The sequence below is a fragment of the Porites lutea genome, chromosome 3 (assembly GCF_958299795.1).
Source record: "Porites lutea chromosome 3, jaPorLute2.1, whole genome shotgun sequence".
NCBI lineage: Eukaryota > Metazoa > Cnidaria > Anthozoa > Scleractinia > Poritidae > Porites > Porites lutea.
Window position 1 is genome coordinate 22,041,448 of NC_133203.1, and position 12,106 is coordinate 22,053,553.

At 38.8% G+C, this 12,106-nt stretch overlaps 1 protein-coding gene across 1 annotated transcript; it reads right to left on the reverse strand.

Annotated features, from left to right (window-relative positions):
• Nucleotides 1-3,237: 3,237 nt before the first annotated feature.
• LOC140931937 (uncharacterized) lies at nucleotides 3,238-4,806 on the reverse strand. Its single transcript, XM_073381623.1, has 3 exons — nucleotides 4,716-4,806; nucleotides 3,790-3,882; nucleotides 3,238-3,734 (listed from the first exon to the last, which is right to left on the reverse strand). Exons 1-3 carry the CDS (start codon nucleotides 4,804-4,806, stop codon nucleotides 3,238-3,240), a joined length of 681 nt encoding a protein of 226 aa, XP_073237724.1.
• Between the last annotated feature and the right edge of the window lie 7,300 nt (nucleotides 4,807-12,106).

The window sequence follows — 12,106 nt, forward strand, 5'->3', positions numbered from 1 at the left end:
CTCACTGAACGCTTTGAAACTCTAAACCTTGGAATTTCCAAGGAGTTAAGATTATTGGCAATCTGGTCCCGAATGTTTCCTCTCGCAATACTTCCCTTTTTCGCTTTAAAATATCTTGAGATAGACAGAGGTACAGAGGTCATGGTCTTCCGTCCACTCCATGTTAGACCTACAATTTGAAAAAAAATAACGAAGACTTCATCTCGACCTTGGAAACCGGTTAAATCGATTCACCGTTAAATCAGTTCAGATCTTTCCAAAGCAAATCAAAGCGGTCTCAGTCATGTTTGTGTACACGTGTACATCTGCAATATGCCGCCTAATTCAAGCATAAACTAATCATGATGTTGTATTTTGAGCAGTTTCGAGAAGCAAGCGTTTCGTGTCTCAACGACGATGCATTTTTTTGCCTTACTGAAAGCTCTCGATTAAAATTACTTTGTTAGAGAAGCCGAGTAAAAAAAAAACGCTATTTCGAGAAAAGATGGGTGACATAATCTATTGGACCTCAATTTAATGCCGAAACCAGACGTCTGCTGTCGTCGGATTTTAAGCAGGCTATTGTCATCCTGGCAACACACCGTGTCCACGGAGTTCTTCCACCACACGTTAATAGTCTGACCCATCTGGACAGGAACTCATTGACTGAACATCATTTTCATCATGGATTTGACTATCGCGAGATTCTAGGGTTTCTCTTACTTTGTCATGGAATACAAATCAGTCTTTGCCAGCTGAAGCGAATTCTTAATGCTACAGGCTTGTACAGGAGACGGGCGTATAGCAGCCCTATTAATGTTATAACTGCAGTTGAAAGGGAGCTTGGAGGAAGTGGGAGGCTCTGATGAGGCAATGATGATTTTGCTGGCCAGAAGAGTTTCATTTCCGAACGATCAGTGTCTAACCAGAGGATTGAAGTGTGGTGGGGATTTTTGAGAAAATCTGACATGGTGTTGTGGATAAAGACTTAAAGGGTCAAGGGCTATTTGAAGAAAGCGATTTAGTCCAAGTGGAGTGCCTTTTATTTTGTTTTATGCCTTTACTTCAGGATGAACTAGCACATATTGTGCAAGAATGGAACCTTCATAAAATTAGACCCTCATCTAATGAATCCTTGCCTCTCAGTAGACCAGAAACCCTTTTCTTTGCTTGAACTCGCCAGTACGAGCTCTTATCACAATAATGTCGCGGCAGTTGACATAGATGTAGCAAGGGATGTATGTCGTGAATCTCCAGACACAAATCTCGCCGATACATTTGCCAAGCTGGCACAGATAATCATGGATGAAAAAAATGTACAAATGCCAAGTAGTCCTCAAAGTGCACTTGATCTTTATTCAGAACTTCTTGCTTCCATTGGAGATATCTAAGAGGTCATGTAAGGGCTCTGACAAACAATACTGAAGGTATGGTTTCAGCATACTTGTTGGAAGCTAGAAGGTCCTGCATTCTTTGTAGGTTTTGTTCAATAAAGAGAGCATACTGGATGTAGTCTATTTTGTTTCAGAATGGACAAACACACGGGATTGACGGGTTGACGGAAGTTGATCTTGACGATCTTGAAGTGGTCGAAGATGTGTGCTGTGGCAGAACAACCACTATTCTTTGCTCTGAGGCTTTCTCGAGAGTTACCAGTGATTATAATGAAAAGTGCGTCATCTCTGTTAATCTGCTTCATCATATCGAAAACATCTAAATATCATTAAAAACATGCCAGCAGGCGTGGCAGGTGTTTAAACAAGAGGGAGAAGGGAATTTGGGGACGAGACCGCCCAGGAGGGAGATTGGAGGAAGATTTCCTTTGCTCCTTGCTTCACGCTTCTCACACAACCAAGATCCCCTTTTCCTTTCCTTACAAACGCCTGCCACACAGGCTATCTTAAGCAAGGTAAAAAATTTCAAGTGAGACTGTCCTAAACAGGGTACATCGTTTTGTGCAAGTATGTTCCGCTGCGACAATTTTTTCCATTTGTCCTTAAAAGAGTGATAGAATTGCGGGTGTTGTCCTAAACAAGGTAATGTATTTTAAGATTATTTTCTTCAGTCCATGACAGGGTCACGGTTTCAAACTCTCGGCGACTCACATATACCCAAATATGGATTGAGTATACTCCCTCTTGGCACTATATCGTGTTAATTTGCTGAATTGTTGCTATACAGAGGAATTATCTATTTAAGCCCCTGGTTGTTGGAACTTTGGATAGTACTGTACTATCCACTGGATAAATCACTATCCAGCAGATAAGTATTACGGAAATCAATTAAGTTATCCACTGGATAGAGATTTATCTGGTGGATAGCGTTATCCAACGTTTGAAAAACCTGAGAGGATAACCCTGAGTTTATGAAGGGGTTGAGAGTTTACGAGCTGAACTATACAGAAGGGTAGGATAATCGATATTTTGTTTTAGAGATTGTTTTTTTGTGGCTTACACCTGTTCCGGTATTGTTTCATGCTCTTCTTCGCTGCATTAACGTAGAAAGCACAGTTTCCTTTTAAGTACATATGTCAAAACTATCATTTTGCAATGCATGGAAGGTAAGGTATAGCAAAGAGATATCTTCTCTGAAAAAATGTTTTTTAAAATGATAAGGATTTAGAGCTCGGGTCCAACACCCCAATCAAAATAGTTGCACATGCTAATCTGCCTTTTCTGTAAATAGCTAACAAGAACATCACCTTTATTCACTTCACATAACAAGAGGGACCACTGCTGGACAATGAAATACTTTAAACTTGAAGCTAAAAAGTAACCTGGCTTGATTCTCGCTGTGTAGTATAAAGTAACATTCGCTTAAACTTTGCCTTACTGATGAGTGACAGGATCCCATATCCGGGGCACCCAACAACGTTTTCGTCCAAAATACAATGAGTAAGCTTTTCAGCCTATCCCAAGTAGTTTTAGGTCTCAATTAATGAATTCTGATCCAAGTGGCGTTGTAAAATTTGTATTTGTTTCCTGGTTGTATCTTTTCCTAGGGCAACGTGAGTTCTTTTTCTGTTTTGTCTTAGTGCCATCATACTCTCAAACCCGAAAACTTTTGGTCGGTTTCCTTTACCTACGAAGCGAGGGAAATGTGAAAATTAAACTCAGAAAATTGTTGGAAAATTGGTAGATAAGCTGCGAAAATCGTACACAAATCGAACTTGAAATTTTTAGCTGCCCTCGAGTTAAAATCTGGGGCAATATTTGTTTGTTAAAACAGTTGTTGGGTGCACCTGCTATATGAGCCAGTTTAAACAATATTGAAACCCCAAGCACCTTTGTTTCTGAGTAACAAAGTGAACTCCTCTGCGAGTTCACCATAGGACTGGTATGTGTGAGGCAACTCCAAATGTTGTCCACAGGTGTGGGCTATGGGTCTGCAAGCATACCCATCTGTGGAGGAAAAGATACCGCTACTACTCGGCATACTATTGCTACCAGTAATGAATTTTGAGAACGTTTCTAGTGCAGATGCATCTAGTGATCTAATGAACTTTTTCAAGAAATCAAAGCACTGCCTCTTTGCATGACTGCTTGGGTTGCAGTTAATGACTCGTAGTACTTTCCTGGCTGTTGGTGTTCTTAACGAAAAGAACTCTACAATGCTAGGGGTCTTGAAAGGCTTGTTATCTTCCAGTTCACGTAAAATTGGTGCCCAGCATTGAGCTATGTTACGGGGTCCCTGGATGAGTTCCTGGTGTGCCAATTCTACATCCATCCTCTTTGTCGTCCTTTTCAAAACAACAACTTACTACTTTGTCAAAGAGTTCCCTCTTATCTGCTGTAATGTGGCCTCAAAAAGACGTCAGCAGGAAATCAGTGCTGATAGTTTCCTCACCAGAGAGGCAAGATGCTAGGAAGGCGCTTGACAGAGAGACAGGAAAATACTCAGCAGCTTTGTAAACAAAGACAAGGATCCTTGCGATTGCTTGACACCCAATTTTTTTGGTAGTCATGGCAAAGGGAAGGAACCTTGTCTTTGTCGCCAGTAGAGGCCGAGGCAAAAAATTGTGGCCAAAAGGTTGTGACAACGTCTCTAGTCACTCCAATGATTTATTCTCCTTACTTCATTGCACAATCTGAGAGGCATTTTGCAAGATTGATACGAATGAACTTCATGATATGTAATCGTAGTTTTGCTCACCAAACTAGTGTTCTAGGTAAAGAGGAATTTGGAAAACCTTGAAATATCCACATGATAAGGAGGACTGAGTCCAAACTCATGAAACGAAATGAGCAAATAATGTATCCACCCGGGCGCGAATCCTGAAAGGCCGATTAACGTTAATCCAGGATTAAAATTTTGTAATCTGTTTATGTATTTTACATTCCTATGCACTGCTTGGGGTGTAACATTTTGTGTTATCATTGCTGTATCTCGTGTAACCTCGAGTTGCATGTTGTTACACGAGAAAACTGTGCTTGAAATTTGGCTTAGTCCTGGGTTAAGCTTAACCATCTTTAAGGAACCAGGCCCAGATGTGTTTTTTTACTCTTACCTTTTCATCTCTAAACCTTGATACCATGCTTTGCTCCACATTTCTGTCCGCCAGAAATTTACAGACCTAATAAAGAATTTCAAAAGGCGACGACTGGTTACTTGACTCACCTCACCTTCTTGTTCAAACTAGTATATTTTTTTTTTGTTTTCAAAATAATTTCATAAAATGTAGCAATTTTTTCAAGTTTTTAGTGTTATTCTGTGTAAACAACTGATACGATACAAACCTCTTCCACAGTAGCAACCATCTCTTTCCTTAAGGCTCTCGAGCTCCACTTCTCTCCACGTGCCTATGATGTTCCAGCTTCTCTTTATCATGTGATACACTGCAATTTATCGCGCGATAAACTGACTAATTATCGCCGACAATTTTTAAATTTTCTCGTTTATCGCGCGATAAATTTGAATTATCACGTGATAACTTAAGAAAAAAAAGATTGCAATGTCCCTTACAGGCCACCGTATCATGTACATGTATTTATCTTTCTATCTGAGGAGAAAATGAGTTGTGATTTTTTTCCTAAATAAAGAGAATGATTTTATGTCTGATGGATTTTTTCAAGTTGTTCCATATTAATACTCCTTTATACTTTACTTAGTATTTTTAGTAGTTAGCGCGTGCCTGTATTGGATGAACGTTTGAGGATGATCTTGTAATATTTTTGTGAATATCTTTGTTGAGAGTTAAGAAATTGTTGATGTCATTTAAAGGTAGAATTGATAACTCTTTAAAGAGTTGACTTTTATGATCTGTAAATTTTGAAAAAGTTATTATTCTTATAATTTTCTTTTGTAGTTTCCTTATTGGTTGTGGTCTTTTTTGAGTACGTGTTGCCCCATGTAATATTACCATAACTCAAATATGCAAGATATAAACCCTGCATGACATTTTGGAGTAGATAATGCCTTACTCTGCAAAGAATACCAGTCGTTTTAGCAATTTTGTTGCAAATGTTAGTTATTTGATGTTTCCAGGTGAGACTTCTATTTATTTGGAGTCCCAGGAATCTAGCTGATTCTACCTGCTTGATATTGAGTCATCTAATATTAGTTTTTTTAACTGATTTTCTTATTCGTAGCATTGAACATTAATAACTGTCTTTTTTATATTATATACGGCGGGGCCAAACCACCACTTCAAGGGCTTATCAGAGCGTGGCAATTTTTTTTCCAAAATGGCGGCCAAAAACGCGCGCAGGGCAGTGTGGGTAGTAATATATGAGACTTTGATCCAGGGTGCTTGAAGATAAGCGGTTTGTTAAAGGACTGGGTACGACAGAAGCAAAAAAGACCGCCATTTTCAACTTCTCGGAAGTTTCAGCTTTCTTTTGATATATAACTTGCCACAGCAAAATAAGCAAAAACAAATTCCTCTCAGCATGTTGGGACACGAAAATGGTTAATTGGATTGTACTGGTATGTATGTTTTTATAGCAAAATTTATAATTATTTTACGTCGAAAGTTAAAAAAGTAAAATGATACGATTTAAGTTTAATGTACATTCTACCCAAATCTGCTAAATGAAGGGCGCCAATTGGTAACAATTTTCCACGGGCGTAGGGGGAGGGTGAGTTTTCGTTACTCAATTAACTAGTCAGTGGTGTCCTTGAACGCTGTGGTAGGTACTTGATGTATGGGAATATGTATTGTATTGATTCCAAGTGACCGGGATGATTGAATGGGGCCAGAATTCAGAACCAAAAAAAAAAATGCTTCGATTATGGGGAATGTTTTGCTTCCCAATAACAATGTTGTCCACAAGTCACAAGTACAGTAGTTGGATGTAACTAGTTTTGTTCACGATTCACTCTCACTTTGTTTCACCGCAATCACGATGTCTCTAGAAACTAAAAAGCATTTTTCTTTGTTCTCTTTAAAAGTAACTCGAATTCTGAATCGTGAATCTATGCTATAACCTGGTATTTGCCAAAAAGAAATAACAGTAATAACAGTTTTTTGTACATTCTATTTTGATATTGAAGTTATTAGAATCATTGTATTTGTCACGCATTCTCTTGTAATAAAAAATATCCGATACGACAGAGCATCATTTTTTTTAGACGTACTCCTCGAGTCCTGCAATTGAAGCATAGTACAAACCAGGTCAACCAATCGGCGCTTTAGTTTCGACATTGTCGAATCAGGGGGAACGGAGGCAGGGCTAATTCGAAATTAGGAGCACTTTTAAATGTTTTAGTCCTTGGAACGGCTTGCTTCTGCTAGAGAGTGCTTGTAATAAGAAATCATATCAAAGAACATCAAAGATGAAATCCTATCAGTGTTTTAGTCTTGGCTGCTGTCGCATTTTGTTGTTAGTTTTGTTGTTGTGCTTTGATGAGACTGGGAAATAAGGCAAATTTTGGAGCACCACATATTGGTTGGTGTGATGTCTTAGCGATTTTTACGGACTTAATATGATAGAAATAGGTTTAGATGATGTAGATAATAATTTGAATCGATGGAAAATCATGTCTGTTTTACCTTAGGTTTCTACTTTAAAATCAGTAACAATCAATTCAACAAATTGCTAAACAAAACACCACAAACTTTATTTTTCCAACACCCCCGGCCACTTTCAAGATCCGGAGATTTTTATGTTGAACTGTCAATCATGAACAATGCGAGCGAATTTAACTTTCTGTGCGATTTTACGCTCTTCACTTAGGGGCTGACCTTTAACCTCTTTAGGGGGAGGGGGGGTCTGTGATTTCTGGTCGTCAAGAATTTTTTTTCTAGCAATCTGGTGGGCAGGATATTTTTTTCCCGTAAGCTTTCTATTACACTTGTGCTACATGCAATTTTTTCTTCTGACAAGCGCTTGCAGGAAATTTTTTCTCAAAATCACCCACCCCACCCCCCTCAAGAGTTAAATGGTCGGCCCCTTACATATAAATGACAAAAAATAAATAATCCTGACCAACTTCCAAAAAAGCTGATACTCAAAATATAATAGAAACTGACGGGTTTAATTTACTATTACCTTTAACGATCCAGGAACGCAATGTCTGGATTCAAAGCTTTCTTCTGTAAAGGGGACTCCAAAGAAAGTAATGGGGATATTTCCTCTGTTGTGTTCAAAAATGGGCTGAGCTGTATGTGCAAATTAAAGGACCATCAAGGAGCCACTTCAAGCAAGTAACCACAATAATTTGGTATGGAGACAGTTTACGAAGGATATGAAAATCATAAAGAGACTTATCTTTACGTCGAATTCAAAGAAAGATATCTGTCAATCAAATCAGTTAGACTTTCTGTGTCTCCTTTGTGGACTGCAAAACAGTAATTCTCCAAAAAGCGAACATTGTCAAAATTGCCTTGAAGAAATGCAATCTCTTTTTCCCTTACTTCGTCCACGGAAGACTTCATAATTGTCGCTTGAAAACCTTGATCTCGCCCGTCTGGTTTTCCGCCAGATTGCGAAAAAGGGCCATGAATAAGGTCAGCGTCCCGACAGGAAGCTCAATCATTTAACCAGAAGTCCCTCTTTATTTTGCCATACTACCGCTGACTAATTAATTGAGTAACGAAAACTCACCCTCCCTCTACGCCCGTGGAAAATTGTCACCCACTAATTGCCTAGTCCCTGTACAGCATTTTCCCAGCCCCTCTTGGTCAGTTCGTTTCAGTGACGTGTCCGAGACGAACGGGCAGGGAACGCCTAGACAAAAACAGAATGCACATGCGTGTGTTGCTTCTTCAAAATGGCGGACTTTGTTGAGCTGTTTCAGATGCTGCAAACAGTAGGTAGTTATGGTTTTAAAACCTTTGTCGATGCTTGCGACATAGTATATCGAATTTTGCCGACTTTGAAAAGCTAACAGCATAATATATAGATTTAGCCAGGGCTAAAAGCGAAGCTCCCGTTAATAAATTCATAATTTAAATCAAACAAAATAAACTTGTAATCCGCAGATCAGGGCACATTCATTTGACTTTTGAGGCAAAGGCTAAGTGATTTTAGAGAAAAATAATTTGACAGTCCATGAGTGAAACAAATTTTACATCGAGCTAATAGTCTTAATTGTACACCCAAAAATAGCAATCATGTTCGATCACAGTAGATTAGGCCTGGAAAGTGTATTGTATTTGCATTAACTGTTGCATCATAATGTGGCATTCACCAGTCTCTCCAGCATTGCTCCGTTTGAGAGACTAATAACTGGACAACCCCAAAATATAATACTATGAAGGCACGGTGAAGCAGACTATTTTTCCCGAAACTTCGTGTACACATTAAGGACAACAACAACTTGCCACATGGTAAGTTTCATCGATTTTTATTTCCATTTTCTAGCAAATTTCCAGACCTAAACTTCGCCCCATGTGTTCTCTATATTTAAGCATGTTATGAAATCTGAACGTGACACTAACAGTGAGCCTGGGTTACCTTTGATGAAAGCACGCCCTTCCTTTGCACAGCAAATTTTAGCATTGACCACATTATAAAACATTTTCATGAACAGAATTCCATATTGCCGGGACTTTTCAGTTAGAAAAATCTGGTCCTATGTGATATGCAGGGTAATAATTATGGGCTTTTAGTGAAAACGATAAAAAAATTCCCAAAATCACCTTTTTTGGCCAGCCGGACGAGTTCTCACTTTTGACAGGCACCAAATTTGCGGTGCGATTAAAAGAGTAACCATTTACGCTTCAACATGATAGAGAATTTGTTATGTTCAGGTTTTGTTCCCTTTATTTATAAAACTGTTCATGGTTTTGTTATGTGTAATCTTTAAAAGCGAGTGATAATTTACACGCGGCGTTTTGAGTATTCCTGCATGCGATGTTTATGTTCGCCTCGAAACAACCAGTGCAGCGATAAAAATTGCAAGAGGGACTACTAACAATCAATAAAATAAATATAATTCAGTGAAACATGTACAGAGACAATAATTTTTATTCACGAAGACAAGTATTGAAGGTAAAGTGTCTCTGAAAATCATGAGTCAGGTAAGCATAAGCTTATTTATGTTTTAAGCTGGCTTCCCGGTGTTTGCTCTTTTTCAAGATGAACTCGAGGCTAGAAAATCATTCAGAGCTTTCTGTTTACAGCCAAAAACATAACTAAATATTCTTTTGAACCTTTTCTTTGAATCTGCGGTCAAAAAAATGTCTTAAGCCTTTTTAAACCTGATACTATTGTAGGTTAGTGCTCGTGTATAAACTTAAGCCGCATAAACAATACGCTCCACTTCAGGAAACCGAAAAAAAAACACATCAAAGACAAAAATTGTTCAGGCTTATAAGTCGAGAGACTGCTTCTGTAGGTCATCAACTGTTCCAGAATCGCTTGAGACTTTTCAACCCTCTTACGTCTCAAGCAAGGGCAAGTGAGTAAGCTCATTTTTGAAAACGATGCCATCCGAAATTGGATTTCCAATGACTTTGACAAGCGGTGCATTTGTCAACAAAAAGCACAATAAACAAACCAGCCATGAATTACAGAACAATCTTGATAGCAGCTGTATTTCATTTTGTACAGCAAGTGGAAAAAGACTTGACACACAACTCTGTCAGCTTCAGCTATCAGTAAGCAAGTTTCCAGACGCTGCATAAATTTTCCACATGAACTCACCTGTCAAATTTTGACCAATCAGAAAATAAAAATTAGACGTAGAGCATGATCAACACGTGACAGTGAGAAAAGTCAAAAACGATTGCCTTCCCTGCATGTAAAGGCCGGTTGAATTTTCGCGTCTGAGGTCAGTTCGAAATCAAAATTTTAAAAGTGCGACTCATGAACACGACTTATTTCATACCTGCATTTTAAAAAAAATTGAACTTGAGCCTGCGATCATTTGAAAAGTAGCAACTTGTCAGCGAATAACTTCAAAAAACACTCGAACTCAGTGGGTCGATACCTGAGCCCGCGATATGGTCAGGCGATACTGGTCAGCAGAAACACTATTTTGACAGCTGTCAATTTATCAAAACATGGATGTACAATATCAGGTTGCAGGCTCCCAAACTAGCTAGAAAGTGTGAGATGAAACATTGGTATGCCTGTGGTGCGGACAGATGGAAGGTCTGGTGGTTGATGTACGGTCACGTGATTGCGAATTTTCTCGGATGGATAAATTTTCTAAGCTATGGGTGACCTCAATGGATAGAAAAATGAGCCCGCGATAGTCAGGTGATGATGGTCAGCGTATCTCTAGTTTGACAGCTGTCAATTAACCTTCATTAGAATGGCAAATATTCGAATTAACAGACTACGAGTGTGAGTAAGACATATCCGTCCGGCTTGTAGTGGAAAATGCCAGATCGTGTACCTGAGCGAACCTGAGCCCACGTTATTAGTTTTCTGATAGTGGTCTGCACATATCCCATTTTGACAGCTGTCAACTGACCTTAATTTAGCTTGCCAATATAACTTTAAACAACTGTCAGCCGACTGACAGCCCTGCCCGGGGTAGTTTCGTTTTTATGTTGAATTGGTAAGTGTGACATATTATATCAGCTTACATGTAGGGGCAAAACGACTGGTCTTTGATGTGAGCCCGCAAGATGGTCATGTGATAATTGTCAGCGGATGTCTGATTTTGACAGCTGTCAATCTAATCGTACTCATACGGATGGCTAACAAAACTGAAAGGCTAGTCAAGTTGTGCAAGATCTGTTGTGACATTTGACATCAGCTTACATGAGGTGTGTGTACGGGTGGGGGGTGGGCGTACGCTACGTCATAACCTAATTTTCTCGGATGGATAGTTACCAAATTTTGTTACCCATGGTGCTCCGCTTCGCGCGCTGCGCGCGGGAGCTCCGCTATCATTTATAGTCCTTTGACAACTGATTTCTCCTCCTATAACCTCATTCCAACTGAACATGTATCGGAGTTTGTTGCTGTTGAAACTGTTGGAGATGGTAACTGTTGCTTTAGAGCCGCTTCGTTGCTGTTATTTGGAACAGAACAATATCACCTAGAACTGCGGGTCAGAACAATTGTTGAGCTTGCAAAATATAGCTTCTATTAGCTGATGGCGATTTTGAAAGGCAAAGCTGTTCTAGGGTAGAATCTTATATTTATTTCGCACTGTAAGAAAATTACTTTCGCCATATGTAGATTATGATATGAATGTACTGTAAGAATGTACATTGCTAAATAAAACACTTGTGAACAGATTTAATGCCTTTCTAGTCATGATCTCTTTGCTGGAGTTAAATTTTAATACCAGGTGAAAAAATAATTATATTGTGTCGAAGTGAATTTTCATTTCCCTTTCTCGCCTTACTCTTATAATTAATAATTATGGTTAGAGTACAAAGTTAATTGACAAACAGTGCGGGTAAAAAGATATTTTTAAGCTTGAATTACAGGTTTAACTGAATAATTACACTACTGTTTACAGAGGGGGGCATTGGGGTATATTAGAAACTGCAAAACCAAAGGAAAAAATCATCCAAAACCTCAAAACCGCAAAAAAATTCAGCCAAAACCGAAAACCGCATACAAAACCGTCAAAAACCGATACAATGGTGATAAGCGAAGCATATAGAGCAAACTAAACTAACACTAATTTCACCAAAGTATTTGTGAATGTCATGGACTTTTGTCTGAAGCCTTCGTATCTTTTTGTGTCTGCTTAAATCATAGGCTTTGTTTCTGCTGCT